Source organism: Nyctibius grandis, chromosome 8, assembly GCF_013368605.1.
Source record: "Nyctibius grandis isolate bNycGra1 chromosome 8, bNycGra1.pri, whole genome shotgun sequence".
In the NCBI taxonomy this organism is placed as follows: domain Eukaryota; kingdom Metazoa; phylum Chordata; class Aves; order Nyctibiiformes; family Nyctibiidae; genus Nyctibius; species Nyctibius grandis.
The window spans coordinates 37,063,679-37,087,709 of NC_090665.1; the positions used below are offsets into that span (position 1 = coordinate 37,063,679).

The window sequence follows — 24,031 nt, forward strand, 5'->3', positions numbered from 1 at the left end:
GTGTAGCATTATTTACAAACAAGATTTATGTTTAAAATAGTACCTCTCTTAAAAAAGCATACAAAAGTATAATAAGGCATTGTATTTTTGCATTCATAAAGGGTTTCTGTACCTGAATCTCCAGTTTCAAGTTGAGTGACACATCCTCCAATCTCATCAGACAAATGGGTTTTCTGTTTGTTTGTTTTCCTAGACTTTTTAATACATAAAAGTGCTCTTCTCCATTTCCTCAGATTTAGAATAACATATTTAAAAGGCATTCAGGACTCACATTAACATCTAACCAGCAGCAAAAACTGTCACTTCTATTTTATCCCGCTTAGCTCCCCGATTACAAAGTTCTATTAACTGAAAGACAGCACCAGTTCACAAAGATAATCAAGAAGAAAGGTCAGTGGTTTATGAAAGGAAGTTCCAGCCTTTCAGGGCACCGCTGGGACTTGAGCTCAGTGCTAGTTTCAAGAAGGAAAAGACAGAGATTCAGTGTCCCTCAATAGTATAATCCTGGCACCGCTCATAAAACCATACAGATTTCCTCAGATCTGAGGATGACCACTGAAACATCAACCCTCAAACGGGAATTCCTTACAAATGGTCGTTGCACAGACACTATCAGAATAACGTAACAATAAGCATAGCCAACGTCTGTACTGTATTAAAACCTAGACCTGTTGATAGAAAAACAAGGGTCACTTTCTATCACTGTCACCCTTTAACACAAAGAATCCTAAAAAATATTTAAAAATAATACAATTATTTCCCTAATCCCAATTTTGTATTAACACTTCAGCTCCAATTTCTTCTGTGGTATTCTAAGTTCTCATGCTCCTATAACAACAAGACCCATATACAAAGATTTTTAGAAACATTCGGTGTAGGAAGTATTTGGGACCTACCAATTATTAGCCCTAGACTTCAGCCTCCCACTCCTCTCCCTAATCTGTATGAATGTGAGAGAGAGGGCCTGACCCTGCATCCTGCTTGCCTTTCTGTCTTCAATTTTATTGATCTATAGATTTCAACACTTCAAAGCAGAACCAGGAAATAGTCTATGCACCAGCATGAGAGGCACTCTACTAGGTGATCAGCAGCTGATGCTTACCGTCTCGGAGGCCTGTGCCCGCAGCACTGGCAGCCTCTGCTAGTAACAATTGATGGGGCGGCAGACCTGGGTACTAATCCTGCTTCCGCTCATTTCCAGGGGAGAATTCCACAGAGTTTTAGCAGAAGCAAGATTGGGCTCTTTGAATAATGATATTTCATTCGTAGCATTTCCTGACCTTGTGTGCCTCTTCCCAGCTCTGCACAGCAGCATGTGGGAATGGCCTCAGTCACTCAATGCTATGCTTTTGTTCTCCCAAGACATACAAAGAGAGAGGAAGTTACAAGAATGTCTGCCAATATAAGACCGTTAGGAGATGCACAACAAGAAGTGATGGATTATAACAAAGAAAAAAAAGTTGTTTGAGGCTGCCTTCTCTGACAGAATCTCAACATCACTTGAAGGATTATTTGTCAGGGTTCACCATTTTTGAGTCATGTGTCTAGCTTAAGCTACAACATCGTGGCAGGAATATGTGTATTTCAGTGTCTAACCAGAATGGTCTGGTTTGTACACCTTCACTCTGAAAGCTGCGGTGCAGTTTTATTACCCGTGATAACAGGATTCACTACCTGCTGTTCTCTTCTCCAACTTTCCTAATTCAAATGAGAACAGAATTGTCTTATCTTTATTTTTACCCTTTGAAAGGGAAGAGAAAAATATTTACTCCTAATCCATAGAAAGCAAAGAAAAGTGAGGTCATTTAGACTTCAGCTGGGTAATGTTAAGCCTGAATGATGACCTTCATTTTTTCAAAGGTGATACTCCATAAATCCTGTATTTCCGTACACAGTTGCTCATATCTCACTACTGCTATACATAAAATAATAGAAACTTTTTGTATCTATATTCTTGTATTTATAATTTTTGTACTTGCTCTTTAGACTGCAAATTTTAGGCAAAATAAACCGAAGACTATCTAAACACTAAGCATACAGTGGATGCCCTTACAGCCTACAGAATTTCAAGGAGACCTACCGTTTTCGGCTACTATATCAAACAGTCACACCACAAGTGATTTTGCCACAACTCACTGTCCAAAGAAACTCTGGATCAGTATTCATAGACAGGTTAAAGACTGAGCTGGCAGTCTAAAGACTACTTCTACCTTTGCTCTTGAGGATGATCTTTCCGGGTATATGGCAAGAGTTTTCCTGCTCTTCCCAAACTGTTCTTATTTCACAAGATTGTGATAGACTTCATACTCCAAAACTACGAGTCAGGTACTTTATATAAGCACAACATTTATATTCAAGTATGTTTTAAATCATCCTATTTGTTGGTCATCTTCTGCAGTTAGGCAAGGATTTTATTTTTCTTTACACTAAAATATGATGGAATTACTTGAATATGCAAAGAGAAATCGGAGATGTGCTATCATGACCCTTCTCCCCATCACTGCAATTCATGTATTTGATTTCTAAATAGAATATATTTTTAACATAATGACATATAATAGATACCAAACGCACAATATAATACAATACAATATTAAAAATATACCAAATATTTTTAAGGCATAAGAAATTAACTTTGTATAAGTAGTTGGTACCAGTATGGTGAATACACTGTTTCTAAAGACCCAAGGGTGCCTATTTAATGCTGTTCAGTGCCTGTGTTTGCACGCTCCATTAAAGTTTATTAGAGCTCAAAATACTGTGCAGCCCTGCTGCACAAGTCAATACCATGCTTAAAGGGTTAACCTGCCCTAAGTCATCAGAGTTGTTGCAAAATGCATGTGGTTCAATATGCTGTGAAAATCAGGTCACTTATTTAAGTGCCTGTGTACTAATTTAGAGTGAGATCTCGGTGTCTCAGACATAGGCGACGACACTTTGACAGACCCTGAAAGCCAAAACCAGAAGTGTGGTCTTCAAAAGCCTTGTTCAGCCACCATCTAAATCTGCTCTTAAGGACTGCTCTTTCTGTGTGCCTGACTATGATCTGACAGGAGCTAAATCTGGCAGCCTCACAGGACATCTAACATTGCCACATGTGATGAAGTTGGGGGAGTTACTCAGTTCGGTAAAGCGGATTAGAAAGCCCTGTGGAAAGTTACAAGGTAATGCTGTAATCTCCAATTTACGTACTTCTCAAAATATGTGCTTTAACAGCTTCTGGAGCAGAAACTCAAATGCTTTACATGCCATTTCCATGTAAGATCCGCAACTCAAGACCACAAATTGCATTCTCTTTTGTTATCTTTTATCTGGGCTAAACTATCCTCAACCACGATCCTATGCAAGCAGAAGGGCTGGACTGAAAGTGCACTGAAGTATTTTTCTGTTGGGCAGCTCTACACAGCAGAATAGGTATCTCAAGTCCATTTCAGTTGCATAACTCTCCCAACCCACTGTATATAACTTCAGTGTTATATAGAACAAGGTCTGAAATTTCACTTCCAAGTCATGCATGAAAGTCAGGTATCTCAAGTGAATGCTTGTGCACCTATCACAAGGTTGAGTCCCCCTCAGTTTTCAACACTTCAGCACTTTTCAAACTCCTACCTGAAATTCCTCACTGGAGACTCAAAGGTCAAAACTATGGTTTGAACTTTTTTGTTTCACTATTCCCCTATGTCATAAGGAATTAATACTCCTGTACTTTAAGGCAGGAGTCTCCATTTAATGCTTTTAGGGCACCTGGAGATCCTCAGAAGCAAGGTGATATGTAAGTACAAAGTATTATTATTTAATGACTTGAGGGAAAGAACCTCTTGTTTCAGAAAATGGGAAGGTTATATGTGCGTAAAATATAAAAAGAGCCACTTGTAACAATTTTCTTTTGCATTCTCCTTCAAATATAGTTTCTTATTGAGGGTTTCTTTTCCTATTATTTCAAAAAATATAGCCTGATTAGGAAAGTACAATTTAGGCATCTACCACACTCAAAAGCTTCTTTGTAGTATATTTTACCTACTGCTTCAACATACAACCTGTATCACTTCATTGGATGATTATGTTACCACTTTGAATGAATATTTGAACAAATCGCACTAGTTGGCTATTATCAGATAATTATTAAAAAATTCCTCTTCACAAGTTTTAGCCAGGACAACATTAATTAAATGGTACAGACATCCACAGTGAAATGTAAACCTTTGCTACCTATAGCACAACACTGTGGCTCCTCACTACCAGTTTTATAGCCTGTTGGGGCTAAAATATTAGCTTTCATCTTTCACAATGAATTTAATTTTGCCTCCCAGCTTCACCATTCTTTTCATATAGTTTTGTTTTAAGACTTGCCTTGCCTAAATATGCTGCAACTACAGCACATTTCTTCTTCTGTGACTTAACATTGTAATGTGAAAGGAAAATGTAAGAGTAATTACTGATGTAATAAAACATGAACATACTGTAGACAACTCTATGGAATTTTAATTAGGAAATGTAGGTTCACAAAATGCCCCCTGTCCTCCTTTCAATGAGCTGTCACCCACTGCACATCTTATTTTCATGAATTTAATATTTTGAACATTTTCTGTCAACTTTGCCTTTGTATTTCACAAGCATAAACATAAAGCAAATTATGATGCTGCTAAATAAGAGTTTGAAATGCAATCTTCTTATAGAAATATGTATGTTTAACACAGCTTCTCTTTTTAGTGATTGCTCTGTGGAAAAATATGAAGGTGTAAATACTAGGAGAGTTGATTCATTTTAATTTCTTTGCACTTAGACATTGCCTCATTCTAAAGAAGGATCTAACCAGACTCTGACAGTTAAAGATTAACAGTCCTGCCATACCAACAGGCTTGACAAAGGAGCTTAACTTAATCCTTAAGGCAGTATAAGATGTCTTATGTGTATTACTGCATAGGAGCACAACTTTAATAAACACAATGTAAAGTAATTTTCAGTAGTTTTACTGATGTAAAGTATGGGATATGAAACAAAAAAAAATTTGACAGATCTATTTGTTTTCCAAGGGAAACAAAAAGGAACTAGAAAACTTACTATTTTTTTAAAGATTATTTTTATTTTTAATTTCAAAGTCTCGGTGCTTTGCACAGACTGGTATACAAAAAAGCAATTCCAATAACAACAAAAAAAAAAAGACAAGCAGATGCAACCTCATCATCCACAATCAAGAGGTGATGGGACTACAATTTCAGCTAAACTGGCTTACACATTGCTCTGTTACAGCTGGTTTTACCTCTGACCTCAGTCACAAGGTTTTCATGCACTTCTTGTGAGCACTGCACTCAATTTTAAAAAGTCCTGAGAACTTAAATAACTGTTGGTCCTAGGACTTAGCATGACATGGCTGAGATCACCTCTTTCAGCTTCAAGTGAAATTAATCTTCTTTTTTTTATTTGCTATAGACCGTGAAAATTAACCATCATACCTGAAAGTTCAAATGTTAGGACACTAATTGTCATGTTAAAACGATTTTTTTCACATTATGCACTACAAATAGGATATGTCATCTTCATAACACACTGAAAAATATCCCTAGGAAGTGGCATAATTATAAAAAATCATTTCTGAGAAACTTTAATAAAGCTGATGCACGTTATCATCAATCAATTTATTCTATATGTGTCTGAGAGCACTGATATAAGCATAATGGCTCTGTGTGGTTTTAGTATAAACTCTGTTTCCAAGGTGCTCCTAATGCAGTAGTTTCACTGTATTCCATATCAGATGCTTGAAACCTCGAAGACAGGTTTTCAGGTCCTGTGAATTGTCTCGAATTTAGATTTGATCTGAAGATACATGCTATTACAGGTTACATGTATGTATAGGATATGTTGCTATTCCATCCTGACCGCAGTGAGAGCTCTGACGGAAAGAGTGAGCCAGCTGCACCTTCAGCTGAAGCCCAGGGTGCTCCACGTTCAGTGTCTTTCATGAGAGCAGAAACACGATCCCTACACTTCCAAGTGGGTAACAAGCTGTTCAAAGCTCCAGATCAGCACAGCTGGGAGTGAAAGGTGATTCTAAAGCCTCATTTCACTTTCCAGACCAAAATGTCCACGGGCATAATTAAAGATACCCTGAAAGCTGTTCTGTATTGCACAAATTACTGTAGATCACAAGGGATCACTGTGCTGGAAGAAATCAGACACATTAATACCAGAGATACCCTCCTGGCCCTGATATCCCTCCTCCACATCTACCAGCTGCACAAAGTACCTCATTCATGCCCTTAAAAACCATCAGGGATTCACCAACACTACTCCTGAGAAAGAATATTTAGCCTATCTATAACTAGGTCCATTGCTTCTTTGCGCTGCTACCGAGACATAAAGCAGATACAGCGAAAATGAAGAATTTAGCTCTAGTTTTGATTCTACTTGTAAAAAAAACAGAGCTTTTGGCTATTCATAAAAATTAAAAGATAAATCAAAATTAAATCTATTAATAAGATAATTACATATGGAAAGAGCAACATTAAGGCTCAGTAGTCTTATGTTAGATAGTGAAGACATTACTAAATATCCTACCAGCAAAATTTCTTCATTGACCAAAATTAAGATATAGTTGTAAACATTTCCAAAGAAATATACATGGTAAGAACACCAGAAAACACAAAAGCAAAACACAAACATTACAAATGAAATAAGCTATCTATATAAAAACAGCCATGTTACAAGCAAAAAAACCCTTAGCTTCATTCTCAAACACAATTTTCTAAAGCAAAGCAATTAAAATCTTTTCTTTGATAACTACTCGCCCAGTGAAAACAGCAGATTTTGTCATAAGTGGTGGCTTAGATGACTAAATCATGCTCTGTGAACTTAATTTAGGGTCTCATTTCAAACTTTGAAAACCTGATCCACAACATCATCTATCATATTAGGCTGCTGTACAAAAGAGAAATGCTGAAAAATTGTCTTTTTTGTTAAGTGTACCAAACACGTGGCAATCTAATGACCAAAATTCAAGTAACAAGAGTACTGTGAGGTATGCAAGATGTCCGACTGAACACTGAGAAGTGTGCAATTGTACAATAAATCTGTAGGTCGTAGTTATATTATCCAATCATATTACGTAGGAAATTCTTGGCAGTGTGGCAGAGGACTGAAAACACTCCTCTGGAGCAGGGTTAGGAAACCATTAGGATATGGACCAGCAGGTTTTTGCAGGGAGACGCGAGCAAATACTGACCATGCTCCACACAACCAACCACAAGCAAGCTCTGCCCGTGCATCGAGATTGTAGGACACAGAAAAGCTCTGTGGTGTAAGCTACGTAACCACAGTAAATACGCTGCTGAGCCCAAGATAATAAACCCTGCCTCTCAGTCAAGCTTATTAGTTCTGGCTTAGCAATATGCTAACTGCAGCTGCTCAGCTGCAAGAGCGGAGCCGGTGCATCTCCAACCAGCTCAAAGGGAGGGCAGAGCATGCTCTCGTCTGCTGGCAAAATCCCATATAGACATATGCTCAGCCATCATGTCAGCTGGCACTCGGCAAGGGGGGAAACCCTTACTGAAGTGCTGGTTATTACGTATAGTCCCATTCATGTCCAAGGTAGTTCTCATAGATAACGTGAGCAATATTATAACAAACTGTTTCAGTCTTTGTAAGGCTCATGAATCACTATTAAAAACAGAAAGAAATCCAGAGCAGTGTTACAAAGAGAATACATAAGTAGATGAACAAATGGAAACAGCGGTGATTTTGCCATAGGATTTTAATTTGTAAAATGTATTTTGGAGAGTCATCGATAATATCAATAATGACCGTTTTATGGAATATAAGTGTTAAGAAATAAATTATCTAAATAAAACACAAACTGTTTTGTTATGTTTTGTTTTTAAAAAAGAATTCCCCTACAATTGTGCAGGCACAGGCAGATGAGTTGAGGAAGGACAGGCAGCATTAACTCGGCATCACTCCAGCAGCTGCAGTCAGACCACTGGCTGTATTTTGAGGTTTTATGTTCCTATTTTAGAGTCAACCAATATGCTGAGATGTGTAAAAATAACCCTTTTACAGTAGCATTAGGAATAAAATGGACAGCACCAAAATTTAGGAGCACATTTGTCATTATTCTAATTTCCAAGGATGAAATTTAGCCAAGTGACTGAAGGACTGACCCAAAGATGCCATACTGAAAGCCAGAGTGGAGCAGGGAAGGGACAGCACAGGTTGCACAACAGCACACACTCCCTGTGAGCCTCTGTGCTCTGCGTGAAGACTGAGGATAAGATTGGGAAAGCACTGCTTCCATGCATTTGGCCAAAAGCTTTCTCACAAGGACTATGGACAAGTCTTGGAAATAGTAATGTTTTCTAAACGTATCTTTGCTGTGGCCCGATGTTCAATCTCTGCAAATACAAGGTGTATATAGTTTGGATGGCTGAAGTTAAATAACAGCTAGTATTTCAAATGCAGTTTCAGTCTCTGGCATTGCACTTGAGAATTGTCCAGAAATGTTTTGGGCATGTCTGTCTTGGTAGATGAGGGCTGGGTCAGGGACCAATTAGGCAACCTGGACGTCCATAAATCCATGGGCCCTGATGGGATGCACCCGCGGGTGCTGAGGGAGCTGGCGGAAGTCATTGCTAGGCCACTCTCCATCATCTTTGCTAAGTCGTGGGCAACGGGAGAGGTGCCTGAGGACTGGAGGAAAGCAAATGTCACTCCAGTCTTCAAAAAGGGCAGGAAGGAGGACCCGGGTAACTATAGACCGGTCAGCCTCACCTCCATCCCCGGAAAGGTGATGGAGCAACTTGTCCTTGGTGCTGTCTCTAGACACATCAAGGATAGGAGGATCATTAGGGGCACTCAGCATGGCTTCACCAACGGGAAGTCATGCTCAACCAACTTGATAGCCTTTTATGAGGATGTTACCCGGTGGATAGATGATGGTAAAGCTGTGGATGTGGTCTATCTCGATTTCAGTAAAGCGTTTGACACGGTCTCCCACAGCATCCTCGCAGCTAAACTGGGGAAGTGTGGTCTGGATGATCGGGTAGTGAGGTGGATTGTGAACTGGCTGAAGGAAAGAAGCCAGAGAGTAGTGGTCAGCGGGACAGAGTCCAGTTGGAGGTCTGTGTCTAGCGGAGTTCCGCAAGGGTCGGTTCTGGGACCAGTTCTATTCAATATATTCATTAATGACTTGGATGAGGGATTAGAGTGCACTGTCAGCAAGTTCGCTGATGACACAAAACTGGGAGGAGTGGCTGAGATGCCGGAAGGCTGCGCAGCCATTCAGAGAGACCTGGACAGGCTGGAGAGTTGGGCGTGGAGAAATTTAATGAAATATAACAAGGGCAAGTGTAGAGTCCTGCATCTGGGCAAGAACAACCCCATGTACCAGTACAAGTTGGGGACAGACCTGTTGGAGACCAGCGTAGGAGAAAGGGACCTGGGGGTCCTAGTGGACAACAGGATGACCATGAGCCAGCAGTGTGCCCTTGTGGCCAAGAAGGCCAATGGCATCCTGGGGTGTATTAGAAGGGGTGTGGTCAGCAGATCGAGAGAGGTTCTCCTCCCCCTCTACTCTGCCCTGCTGAGGCCACATCTGGAGTATTGTGTCCAGTTCTGGGCCCCTCAGTTCAAGAAGGACAGGGAACTGCTAGAGAGAGTCCAGCGCAGAGCCACGAAGATGATTAAGGGAGTGGAACATCTCCCTTATGAGGAGAGGCTGAGGGAGCTGGGTCTCTTTAGCTTAGAGAAGAGGAGACTGAGGGGTGACCTCATTAATGTTTATAAATATGTAAAGGGCAAGTGTCAAGAGGATGGAGCCAGGCTCTTCTCAGTGACATCCCTTGACAGGACAAGGGGCAATGGGTGCAAGTTGGAGCACAGGAGGTTCCACTTAAATTTGAGGAAAAACTTCTTTACTGGAAGGGTGACTGAACACTGGAACAGGCTGCCCAGAGAGGTTGTGGAGTCTCCTTCTCTGGAGACATTCAAAACCCGCCTGGACGCGTTCCTGTGTGATATGGTCTAGGCAATCCTGCCCCGGCAGGGGGTTTGGACTAGATGATCTTTCGAGGTCCCTTCCAATCCCTAACATTCTGTGATTCTGTGATTCTGTGATGTCTGTACCTCCGTTCCCTAGGCACCCTGTGTAGCTTCAGCCTATCCTGACCCCGAACGCCACAGAAAGCACAGTGCAGAGCCAGCAAAGCTTCAGAAGAAATGTACCTGCCAAAGGTCAGGATTTACTTGTTCAGATACAGTGCGACTATTCTGCGTTCAAATTCAAGCTAACAAGCCTGTCTCGAACTACACTACGTAGACTTACTGACCCAGCCTCCACTAGCTTTGGGGTCTCTGCATCACACTTTATGAGCCCGTAACCACGTGCTACCTTCCTGTCATTTGCCTTGATTATGTGCTTCCTCAGCTGCTTATGTTTTGTAGAAGGCACAAGGGTGAATTTCACTGAAACAGAATAAAAATGTCTATCCACAGAGGATGCAATGCAGGCGAGAAAGTTTAGAAGGTAACGAGCCTGAAAGTAACTCACGTCACTATCTACAAAACATGGCCCGGTGTCTCCAACTGGGAGACAAGGTTTTAACCTCATGCAGGCAAACTGGTAAGTAGCATGTACTTGGTGATGAACGCAGTCTCTAGAAGCCTATTTCTCGGTGAGCCATTTCTAAGCGTAACAATATTCTTTTAACTTTCCTGCGCTCAAAGCTTGATACAGACGTACATTTACACAAACTTGCACTGTTGAATTTTTCTTTTCCTTAGAGATAACTCTTAGACTGCTGCTCTGCTGAGTGTTATTACATCTACTTTTATGTCCTGCTATAGCTGAGGGCAAGATATATGCTAATTTAATACTGTCCAACAGTACAAAATTAACAGAATACTTTGTTTCTGCAATATTAACATCATGCCAATACCTGAGGATGCTAATACCATACTAAAATCAAAATACGATATTTGCTAAACAAAAATGCATATTCCAAATGTATTGACTGTTTACTGAGAAACATTCTCCTCTTTTCCAGGTTCTTTCTTACTAAGCCATCCATTCTATAATACAAATTTTTCTACAGCTGCAATGGGTTTTTAAGCTGTGGTATTCAACAACAAAGTACACATTTATATATTCTTGTTCTATGTTACTTACAACAGTCCAGATTATTAAATCTGATTTAAGAAAACCTGATCTATGCTGCCTATAGACCATATAAACCTATTACTGTTCCCTTTTCTTGGACAATGAACATTTTGCACTAGTTCACTGTCATTGTAAGAAAATACCCCAGTAATCTATTAAATATATCAGCTTGCCCCCTTTGTGTTTTAAAATAACCCAATCTTATTCTGAAGCTTTCTTACAAGGTTCCAGTAAGAATCTAGTATTTATTATTGCAGTTAATACACACATTGGGCTTCTCTTACATTGTATGTCTCTCTGAATGCAGTCCAGGCACTAACAGTACCACCAGATTTGCCTAACCTCAGTTCAAATGGGGTATATTCTCTATAGGAATGTGTACGTGTTTCTCAGTGCCCAACTCTGTCTTTCATATACACCACCAAGGGGCACCTCAGAGTTCTGCTTCTCCATTTGTATTTTGCACTTGTGTTGCAAAGACTCTCTGAAGGCAGAAGGTTTCAGCTTTGACTTGTCCCCTCACTTCCTCTTATTCTTAACTGTATTTGGATATTTTCAGAACAATAATGGAGAACAATTAATAGCAGTTTGTGAACTGAAAATATTTGCTTTTCCAGCTGATAGCAAATTTCAGTAATTAACCTGGTCTTAACAATCGAAGCTTTAACTATTAGAGCAAGAGAGTGATGACTAATGGAGATTGCTTAGGGATGAGGTGAAACAGTGAGGTGAAATATCATGATGCTTCATCTCACGTTCAAAGTAGCTTTTGTGCTGTCACATCTGCTTATATCAGCACCAAATGACTGCTGATTTGATCATAATTGCCCTAATTAGAAGTTCAATTAATACACTGAGTTCTCTGTATCAATGCCACCTCAGCATTAAGGATGTGCATACGGAGCGCTACTGAGCAATACAGGTTAAACTAATAAGGAAGGTCACCAGGAAAAGGAAACTACCTGCAGTCTATTGTTCTGGGGATATCACATAGTTAGGATGACACTCAGTATCCACTTATGCCCCAGGACAAGCAGAAAGGGAGAACTTAAGAAACTCCATTGAGAGATATCCATCAGCTGTGAACAAAAATTACATTTCCTGTCATTGAAAATCTCATTTAGTTCAGACTTTCTTCCACCAAGGATTAAAACCCTTCAAAAGAACACTTTGTCTTCACAGGAAGATGAAAATAGCCTAAAATGCTCACACTGAAAGATTGTGTGCAAAAAGTGCACAGTATGGTAACTTTAAATGGTTATCAAATACAATATACTTCAGTACATACTAGAAATACAAATGTGGTCATTGAAACTAATGACGAAAGTGAAAAGAAAAAAAAATTAAGGGGTTTTGCATGAGAGAAGGGCAAATCTCGCTAGCAGACAGTGTCACCAATTCCCTGCCTGGAGGTATTTTGCATACCCATCGAATGAAGAATTTTGCATGTTCGCAAAAGATAGGGAAGCAGAAAAAGGAAACAGACAGCACCCACTTATTAAAATATCATGCTCAGGATATTCATAAAACACAAAAAAGCACATTTGCTCAACCTTCACTTTTCACGATTCAGGATAAAGGTTATAATCCAGAACCAATCCAAAAACAGAAGTGCAAAATAAATAAAAACATCTTCATGCTTCTGCAATTTTTCTTCTATGAAGAATAGAAAGAAAAAAAGAACTTCATCTTAGTTATAAAACCAAGATAACATATTATGACCAATTTCATGGTATCAGATATTGCTGTGAGATGTCAGTTTTTTAAAATGTGAGAAAATTTAACCACAGTTCTGCATTAACTGTCTTAACCTGACCGTCTACCTACTATTTATGTTTGTTCTGAAATCAATCATCAAGATTTTGTGATACAGTCTCTGAGATAATATTTTTGATTCACTTTCTATGAAAGGATAAAGTTATATCACAAAATGTCACAAATTACATGGGGCAAGATCTTCACCTGGTATAAATTCCAATACTTTCTCTGTTTTCAGTATGACGACGACGATTTACTGTCCTTTATCTCCTCAGTAACCAGGAAATGATCACAACGCACCTAGTTTGTGGTTGGGTAGGTTTTTATGCATCACATTACATGAATGAATGTAATAACACCATGAATTAGATGCATACCAAACATCTTTCAATTTTCAGGGGCATCTGAATATTTAATAGTACCTGTACTCTTTTCAGACAATTCTTTTAAGCAACAAGCCCTGACCTCTGCCTGGAGTCACTACCTCTACTAGTTAGATTTCATCTTTAACAGCACTTATTTTAGAAAGAATCAGGCAATAGTGATAACTGTAAAATATTACTTGCTTTTATTATCCTGATAGCTAACATTTGTGTTCTCTCTCAAGCAAACACCAGAGTCAGAATACTATAAAAAAATTGTCCAACCACAGAATATGGCCTTTTTCATAAAATAAATGCATGAACGGCACAGCTAACTGGTATCTATATGTAAATATCTGAAAATATTTCATGATATTCTAAGTAGGAACAGTGCCAGGCTAGGACTACTGGTTCTTTGCAGAGGTGCCAAGCAACCTGGAAAACAGGAAAATGTACCATCATTTCCTATCACTGTTGTGCGCTATGTATTGCACACCAGGTATTATCATATAGCGCACACAGAAGCTGCTAAAAATTTTAGACAAGGGTCATCGAAATGAATGAATCCAGTATTCTGATTTGTTAGGCTGAAAAAGCACACTACTGCAGCTGCTCAAAAGCAAGAAAAGATAAAGCACAAGACAGTCATACTTCAAATATTGGGTAAATCTGGTAAAACAATTGTCTCTACTCTGTGCTTATGGATATTCAGTTACATTCTCTGACTGTCATGGTCCTAATATTATTTTTTTTACTCTGTCAACTGTATGAGGGTTTTAATGAACGCACAGCTTATCAGTGTAAAAGGTAAGTACAGTACTTTTCCAAATACAAAAAAAAAAAACAAGAAGCCAACAAAACACCGCACAGAGGGCTTTTTGGGCTCACACCTTGCCCAGTACTCCGACAGACGGTCGTGTCCCCCAACAAGGTTATTCTAGAATAAAGTCTCCCCCTTGTGGATCTCTCACATAATAAAAGCTCCATCAAATGCTTAATTGTATAATAAAGTCTGTGCTCCTTCCTTGGTGGGTAAGAATTTCAGAGGCAAATAGGAACATGTAATGAAATCATCATACATGGTTTACTTCAACTCAGTGGACTCGATCCCACCTCAGGCAGGACAATCTGTTTTGTTGTAAGTCTCCTTATGATTCTGTGATAAATTCATTTGAAAGACACTAAAATCCTCAAAATAATTTAATTCCTTCCCATCTCCACATAAGTGAATTATGAAGGTTGATTTAGTGACTCCCCACAAACTCTTCAGTCCAAAACCATCAATGGTTTAACTATTTAGGTAAAAATTCAAATTCCAACCCTTTTCTATCTAATACTGATTAAAAAGAATATAAAACATAGCAAGATTCCCCCCTATTTCAAGCGCACAAAGTTTACAATCCTAGAAAAATTAGTTTCATTCCAGAACAACTTACTGTATCTCAGAGATTAAGGAGCTATAGCACTATTTGCAGAATGATTCTTCCTCGAACACTTCATTAACTACACTATTCTCTGATCTGCATTAATTTAAAGGGATAACAAAGATTTATTTGCATATAATTTACATAATCATAAACTAAGAAATCATTGTGATCACTTAAATTATCATGTTGATCTCAATGTTCTCTCAAGGTATTTAAACGTGGTTCTAATAAATCATATATTTTTGTCTGCAAGATTGATTTTGATTTTTTTTAAATTTTCTAAGAAACAAAATCCTTGCTGACTTGAAATATTGTTCAATTACAAACATGACAAACTCATATTGTATTCGCAGTACCAACTGTTAAGTCAATACTGGGTAAAAAGCTTTTTAACTATCCAGAGACATATTCTCACATTCATTCCAGAATACATTATAACGTTAAATATTTATTTCTTGCAAAATCTGGAATAGTGCTAGGTTTCCTACTTTCATCAACAGTCTCTTATTTGTATGCAGTAATTGCTTTAAAAATATTAGCATTGTGATTTCTTGCTAACACTATGATAAATCAACAGAAATTCTTATCTCCGTGCCTCCCCATGGAAAAAGCATAATTCTGCTTCCCTTGACACCAGGGACAAAGCCTCTTTAATTTCAGAATTACATTCAAAGAATTAATGAAAGATGCTAGTTTGACAGTCTGGGACTCTCGTCCTCTCTAATTGCAGAACAGATGCAATAGCTAAACAGTGCTACACTCTGCCAATGTGCCTCTATAGGAAGCAACAGCTCCTTGAAGTAGAAGGGTGGCTGCTACTTATCCACTTGCTTTCAGTCCTTGACCTCTCAATAGCAACTATCCTGTTCCAAATGTGAGAGGTTTCAGGATATAAATATCTGGCTATTAGGAACAAAAAAAAGATATCATTCATTCATTTCAAACATCCATCAACAACGACTCTCAGCTGCGGTTGGTCTGGGACATGCAGAGATGAAATGCCAAGAACCAATCTCTGAATCTATTGCATTTGTGAATTTTCTTATTTTAAGAGTTCAGTTCAAGAAAAACAAAGTTTGCCCTGCTAAACTGCAAAAGGCTGCTAAAGCTAAGCACGTAGGTTCTGATCTCTGCTGCTTGATTCAGGGGGAAAAAGCACCAAGAAACAAAACATCACAGATCTGACCAAGTGACAAGAGACTCCTGCAAAAAGGCTCTTCAACCCTGTAAAAAGAACATCATATATTTTAGCTGTATTCTCAGACACTGCCTGCTTATCTTGACAGGATGGATGAGGAACTACAACTCTTACTGAATATAAAATAAAAGGAGGAAAATAATTGGTAATTACAATATTGCAAACTATATTTTAAAATCATTGGTACTTTAACAAGTACCTTGATTTTCTGGCAAATAGTCTCCATACATGACCACCCAGCACTACTAAATTAGCTGTGTTGCTAGGAGTGATAGACATTTGTAACACATGATATCTCACAATGTGGACAATTGTTAAATTTCATCCCTGAAGATAAATGTCCATACTACCATACAACACAGCTTCTCTATGTGTCAATACTCATATTGTAATTATGGATCAATAATAACTTCAGTACTTATCATATAGTTTCTACATATATGTGCATACTTACGCTCATTAAATGCATCAGAATGGGTACAATACCACAAGTTGAAACTAGGTTTTCCTATTAAAGCGAACTATGGGATCCAGAAACAAAGTCTTTCTAAAGTTAAGAGCTTGTTTCAGCTCCTAGATCTGAATGATCTAGACATTTAGTCTAGAGCTAACTGTCATTCATGCACGAACACCCACCATGGATGACTTTTGTATAATAGTCATTCAGCTTCAGGTCATTCAACCTGACAGATAATCTCAAGATTTTATATGGGAAATTAAGGAAGCTGTATTGTGAAAAATCTACCATCCATTGTCACTTCACACTGTGACCTCTGTGCCATCAAAATAACACGAACCATTGCTGAAGTCAGTCCCCCCTTACCTTTCCAAGTCTGTTGTCCTCACACAACAGGTACTTTTCATCTCCTTCTAGACCTCCCTGTCTCTTCAAATATCACATCCTTCTCACAGCTACAGAATTTTATCTTGCTCTCTTCTTGTAGCTCTCCTAATATTCCTTAAAACTCCCTGATGCCTTCCTTTTCTCTCACTTTGGGCTGGACTTTTATGCTGACTGCTATTCAAGCTGTCTTCTCTGCAGTCTCCAGTGTCCCACCCAAAACCCATGTTCTCTGAAAATTTTTCACCATGTCTCAGTTCTTGCAATTTCTTTCCCTATTCTCATCATCACCGATCCTGCATCCTTCTTCTTCCAAACCATTAATCTTTTGCATTCTCCATTTTTTATTCTGCAGGAAACTTATGTATTCTGAGATTGTAAATCCATGTTAAATATATGGGTCTGTTAAAATACTAAAACAAACACACTATTAAAGAGTCAAATCTGAGCCCTTCTCTCCCCCATCACCTCTTTATGGTAATACATTGTCCTCACTGTTCTGTGTACCACAATGGCACAGCTCTCTGCATGACCTCCTGTGCATTAAAATAAGACAAAGCAAGCTGGGAACACAGCAAGGACAGCACAATCTTCTTTTTAACCCCCAGAAGTTCTGTGGAAAAGTTATTAAAGCTTCAGCAAAGTTATTAAATCTTCAGCAGATTATTACTGTGAGGCATGAGCTATGTGAAATGAAATTCAGAAATGGAGTATCTGTGGGTTTTGGGCCATATTACAACACATCAAAAAGCCAGATGATCAGCTTTCTCCAAAACACAGGGAAACATTAAAATTACCCTGGAAAATAATAAACAAAGAATAGTGATTTTAAGTATGTCCTATTAATGAGGGGTGTTTGGGAGTCAGGAGAAATTAATGCAAGGGGTTACCAGTGCCAGAAGGCTACTCACTTATACACCCTAAAAACCCATAGATACTTTTTCAATTATTACTGCTTACAAAAATCATGTGCATATACTACATGCATATCTACACCTCATCACTACAGTCATGTTCAAGAAGAACATAAGAATTACAAGAGAACACCTCACACAGTAGGGAGCCCCATGGCCAAACTTGCTTTTTCTACACAGACATTACATTTGAACATTTCCAGAACCATGTAAGAAAGTAAATAAAGCCTACAAGGTAGCATCATGAGCTATTTTTCTGTGTTAAGAGCCCTACAGATAACTCTTGCATAGGAAGCAAAGCCAGAAGGAACAATAAAAATCTCTGTATATCAAAGTCACTAATCTTTACACAGTACCTCTAAACTGAGATCAGTGACTTGTTTGACAACACATCTTTCAGAAAGATGTCAGTCTGGACGTGAAAACGTGAGAAAGTTAAGAATCCTCACTTCCCTTGCTTATTTTTCGCAGTAAATTTTTACTGCAGTAAGTGTGTGTACTAAACTTTATCTGGGGTTTTGGTAGAGAAGGGTCCTTGGAGTTTCCAGGTAAATGAAACAAATTGAACACTGCACAGCAAGTAGAGGAATCTGCCTTCTGAGGAAATTACTGAAGCTCGAGTATCTCTTCAGCATGGATGTGCCACCTTGCTCACTTTATGTCATTACGTCTGTCCTGTGAGATACCAAAGCTTAGTCTGCCTATCTCTGGTAAACGGGTATTACAGTCTGACAATCCAGCATGGTAATTCCAGTGTCAAGGGGAGGGACATCAATTTGTTCACCATCAAAGAAGTGCCCCCCGATTTCTAGAACGGAGACTATGGGTGACAACTTCTGCTTCCCAGGAGGAGGATGAAAAGGTCATTTGTGCAGGAGATAGTTCTCTTCAGTTTCCCAAGGCAAAATGAGCTTAGAATAAACACCTACCTATTGACTTTCCCTTCCAGTAACTAAACTTCCTTCTTTAACCCTTCCTAATATTGTCATAAGCATACACTTATAGTGCACCTCTAGCATCCAACATCAGAAACAAAACACTTTGCCCTCCATCTTCTACTGAGCAAGGGAAGAGAAAACCAACACTCCGCAAAGGCCTAACCGCAGGCTGGACACCGGGTGCCCTTAATCCATGCACTCAGGGCCAGGCACTACGGCAGTAAAGCCAGCCTGGCCACCGAGGCAGCCAGGGCACCCCATCCCGCCGGGGGTGGACCCGCCGCCGCACGGAGGGCAGGAAGGAGAGCTTTGCAGGTAGGGGGTCGGGTGCCCCCTTGGGAGGACAGGGCAGCCCGAGGTCCCCGGCTGCCCCGAGGGCGCGGTGAGGGGGGCGGGCCGCGGCCGGAGGCTCACCTTGTGCTCCAGGACGCTGATGTAGCCCTCCAGGAGGCCGGCCCCGACGGGGAGCGCCGGGCGGTGCTGGCCGCGTCCCGGCGGGCGGCTGGGCACCGCCGCCACCTGCTGCTGCCGCGGCTCCGGGTGGCCCCCGCCGCCGCCGATGCCGCCGTACATGAGCAACAAGCTGGTGCACATGGTGGTGAGCGCCAAGCAGACGGCCAGCCCGTGGCGCTGTGGGGGGCAGAGAGAGAAGCGGCTCAGCGCTGCGGGGCAGCGGGCTCCCCCCGCCGCGGGGCCCAGCGGGGCGCCCCGCTCCCCGCCGCAGCACTCGCGGCGGCCGCAAGTTTCACGCCGCCAGAGACCCGGCAAAAGTGCGAGGACAGAACTGGGGACTCCCCTCCCTCCTCTTCCTGGCCCCTCGCCGGCCCGCTCCCCTGCTTCCCTCCCTCTCCTCCAGCCCTGCTTCCTTGCCTCTTCTCCCCTCTGCGTGCCCGGTTCCCCCGCGCCTCTCGTTCCCAGGCACCCGTCCCCCTTTGGGCATGTCATTCGAGCATTTTAACGAGTGTTGGGGATTGTAGCGCTCCCCCCCGCGCAGCTACCTCCAGCCTCGTCCTTTAAGCAGATCGGCTTTCTAAACGCTCCTTAAAACACACACACACACCCCCCCCAAACCCCCAAAGCACGAGCAACACGAATAAAAGAAAGCAGGCGCAAAGTTCTTCGCTGCCGCCGCCGGGGTTTTGTTCGCCTTCGCGCGATCCCGCAGAGCCGCGGGGATGCAGCCCGGGGAAGGCTGGAGCGTGTGCAGGGTGCCCGGGGCAGCACCGCTCCGCTCCGCGCCGCTCCTCCCCGCCGCCGGGGCCGGGATGAGCAATGCCAACAATGCACTTACCATCAGGGTCTTCATTTTGTGCGCCTCCCGGCCGCCAGTCCTCCCGCTCCCCGCTAGGCTCGGCATGGCGGGGAAGCCGCAGACATGGCTCGGCCAGGGAAGCGCCGCCGTGGCGGGGATTAGTGGGGAATTACACCCGGCCGGACCCTCAGAGCCTGCCAGAGCCGGGTCCTCGGCTGCCCCGCCTGCCTCCGCCCCCGCCTCCGCCCCCTCCTGCCGGCGCAGCGGCGGCTCCAGGGCAGGTGGAAGTTAACTTCTGCCGTTTCCTCGGTCGTGCTGCTCCGCCGGCGGGGGGCAGCGAGCGGCGGGGATCGCCGCGGCGGGCACCGCGCCCCGGCGAGTACCGGGCGGGCGGCGCCTCTCTGGCCCGCGGCGGGCACCGGGCGAGCGGGCAGGGGCTCCCTCCCTCGACCCAGGCTTCCGTCCTGCTTGCAGCACCGGCGCGCGACCCTCACATCACGTTAACTATATTTTTCCCAGCAGAAAATCCATCGTTCCCCCCCGCTAGCCGGGTTTCCTGGAGCTGGCAGCGTTCAGGCAATACTTTAAATTCACGTTAGTAAAAAAAAATCGACGCTCTCAACTCCTTGTGCGGCGCTAACACCACCCTCTCTTTCCCAAGCCCCCAAAACCAATTTCAAAACCTTTTGACAGAAGCTTTCTTCATTGTTTAAAGTAAACCTCACAGGCTTGCTCCTCATGCCGTCTTCATGGTTTCTGAAGACGAACATTTTCCCACTCTCCTTTCATAAGCAGCCTTCTAAAGTTTTTTTTTAAAAAATTTCTTTTTCTTTTTATGTGTTAATGGTGTAGGGTTGTGAAAACTTTGTTAACACACCCCAAATTACACAGATTTCTTGCTCTGTGAATTCCACGGTTATAAATGTGCCCCTTCAAAACATGCCATTTTAAGGTTGATTTCTTACGAAGTTATTAAACTGACAGCATAGCATTTAAAAAAAAAGTCTATCTATCTATTTCCTAATCATGAAGACATTCCTCCTGAAATTACTCATGGAAATAATAGTTCTAATATATGGCTTCACATCTAACCTATAGCTATATAACATTAAAGATTACATTAAGGAGAAAACGATCAGCAGGCTAACTCAACCATGGTCACAATAGCAGCTTTCTCAAGGCTGGAATTGTCATTGAAATCCATTTTTTATCTTTACTAATTCATTGGAGGACTAGCAGTGAAAGAAATGCCATCTCTAGCATTGGCACAGCATGCAGCATTTAGTGCCTTTTAAGAAAGTAAAAAAGAAACAAGAATGTATGGTACATCAGCGGATAGCACAGTAAACATGCTTTATCATTTCAAAGAAGAATGCTGTACTGCACGCATGCTTGCTATTTATTCAGTTTGTGGGTTTGGTTTCAACAGTACCAGTTGTTAAGACAAACGAAGCAATATAAGAAGAATCTTATCAGGTTTTGGCAATTCTTTATTATGTGGTTGCACTTGACATTCAAATTAGTGAAACAAAGGGCCAACTTGATGAATCATTGAAAGCAAATTATCTGTGGGTCTCCAAGGCTTCCTGCAAGAGACTACAACAGGCAGCTCATGAATTTTACAGTGCTGTTCCTCAACTATCAGCAAGCAGGTTGCTGGTGACTGACCTTTCTAAGCCTTTCTAATATATTTTGGCATGCCAAACTGAAGCATCTTTTTTATGATTTAGGCTCATGGCTGTATGTTAGACATCTGTTACACAGTATGTCTGACCAAATTCATTAAAATTACGGGTTTTGGTAGAATAGGCTAATTTAAAAATCTACTGATAAAGGAGACAAACTGAATTTTCTAATTTAATGCTGAGCTTGACTTGAATAATGTCCAGCTTTCTGCTCGTCAAATATTTAATCAGATTGCCATGATGGTCATAGACAGTATTTTTGGCAGTCAAATGCTCACTGAAACAAATACAGTAGTGTAATGTAAATCCTACGAAGGTTTTTATGTGTAAGCATGGGAACTTTAGAAATCATCTGGAAAACAGCCCAGCTATTTAATTTAATTTTAAATTCCTATGAATTAATAGTTCTAGCTATCTGGAGGTTTGGTTTTTAACACTATTGGAATCTGCATACTTGTAGATATGCATCTGTATACCCAATAGTTAGACTTGGAAAGAGGAGAAGAGCATAGGCTGAACTCATAAGCTTTTAAGCAACTTGGAAACAATACAGAGAACATCTTAAGGTCCATCTGACTTCCTGCTTCAACCAATTTATTTTCAATATGCAAGGCATACTAATCTGTCCATGCATTTCTATTCCTCCTTAGAACTAGGGGTAAAGATAGATTAAAACATAAACAGCTGCTTTCCCTAGCCCAGGAGAAAAAGTGGCAGAGCCATGGTTAGGTTTTTCAACAGTGTCTGACTGAGGAGAGCCTTTCATCTGCACGGAAGGGAGTGGGTTGTCCCCTCTTCCAATTTACCCTTCTCACTTTCACCTGTCCCGTAGCTACAGGCTGACAAAACAGTCACATGAAACAAATATCTTCTTGTGGCATCTTCGGGAGTACTTAAGACACAAATTAAAAATCCATGTAGAGTGAGAAATTCATGTAAGAAGTGGTGATGCAGATAGCGACAGACTTCTCAAAACTGACAATGGACTTGCACTGACAGAGCTCTTTCACTGATTCCTGAATAAAACTGCTCAAACAGCAATTTTCCCTGAGCTGTCTGGATGAATGAAATAACTATCTTTTTATAATGCATTTTAACCCAGGTTGTCTGAGAGATTTCCTTGTATAGATATAAAAAACCCTTTCAAACTATGGCTGATTTCTCATGAAGGTCATATAGAGACAACATAGCATAATCTACACCTTAATATAATGAACAATTATAAACATACTTTCCACGTTGTGGTTGGCCTGGAATGAGTACTCAAGTGGAGGAGCCTCTTACTCTCCATCTATGCCAGTGCATCTTAGCAAGTGGTAGCCAAAATATTCAGTGCAAGTTAGGATGAGGGCGATGGCTAATATTCCTGCTGATGACCCAGAGGTTGTTCACCAGGACGTTTTCCCTAAGCGCACTGGCTACTACCTGTGTGACTCCAGCAAACCCTGCTCTTGACCTGCTGTACCTCTCTCCTTTCCACCGTAACCGGAGGTAGGGTGTTTGTGCGTGCAGTCAGTACACAGAATGCCTCCAAACTGGAAGCTGCAGCTGCTCTTCAGCCCTATCACCTCCTCAGAATGAAAGCCCAGACAGTCTTAAATGTTTAATTATTTTGTGACTCATTGATCGCTGTGGGGCTCCTTTGCTGCAAAAAAAAAAGAGAATCTTTTACAGAACTGATTTAGATCTGTGCCCAGTTTTAAAGAGAGTAAGAAAATGAAGTTTTTGTTTATCTACTCCTCTTCACAAAAGAGTGAGAAGAAAAGAGATCTGGTGTGATATAAGTAGTTAAGCTCTAGGTGAGTTCTGCATGTTACTCTGAAGGAGTGCTGAAAGCGCTTAAATGCATTCCCATCACGCTATGTGTACGAAGATGTTTTTCAGAAAAATATCGGTGATAAAAGTGCTTAAAATAGATTGGAGGGGGAGGTTAATTGTATCAGGACCACTTTGATATCCTTATGCCTTTGAAATGAAGAATCTGAGTTACTAAGATTCTATATGTGGCTAAGCATGAGAAAATATTTGTTAAAAATATAAAAGTGACTCCTGTTAAAGTTGCATCATTTTGTCATTTCCATTATATTCTGTGGTCTGTGAAGCCTTGGATCTGTTTCCTCAAAAGTAAAATCCTGGCCCCACAGAAATTATCTCCTATACATCTTTTATCCCTCTTTTCTTGCTGGGGCAAGGAGCTCACTAGCAAGTATAGAGCTCCCACTTCTAGCTCTGCAGCGTCATGAGGTATGAGCTTAAACCATGATCACTAGTGTAGAACAGAATATTGCTTGTCCTGGGCCTCTAGCCAGTGACATTTGGGAGGATGGCTGGGAGTGCCACATTTCAGGGGGGAGAAGTAAGCATTTTTTGACTGACTAGGTAGAAAAATGAGACTAAAGGTGCTAAGGAGGTTGGAATATGATGAAAGTTTGTGTGGATTAATGGATAGAGAGGCAGTCAAAGATATATAGGAAATGAAATACATCACACTGATACCACCTCCATGTGTT

General features: G+C 41.0%; 1 protein-coding gene across 1 annotated transcript in view; it reads right to left on the minus strand.

The window, feature by feature from the left end:
• ST6GALNAC5 (ST6 N-acetylgalactosaminide alpha-2,6-sialyltransferase 5) overlaps positions 1 to 19,941 on the minus strand; it is a 74,631-nt gene extending 54,690 nt beyond the window's left edge. The window contains exons 1-2 of the mRNA XM_068406737.1: positions 19,876 to 19,941; positions 18,999 to 19,214 (exon numbers count right to left, since the gene is read on the minus strand). Of these exons, the coding sequence (XP_068262838.1) occupies positions 18,999 to 19,214; positions 19,876 to 19,941 (282 nt within the window). The remainder of the gene's footprint in view (positions 1 to 18,998; positions 19,215 to 19,875) is intronic.
• Between the last annotated feature and the right edge of the window lie 4,090 nt (positions 19,942 to 24,031).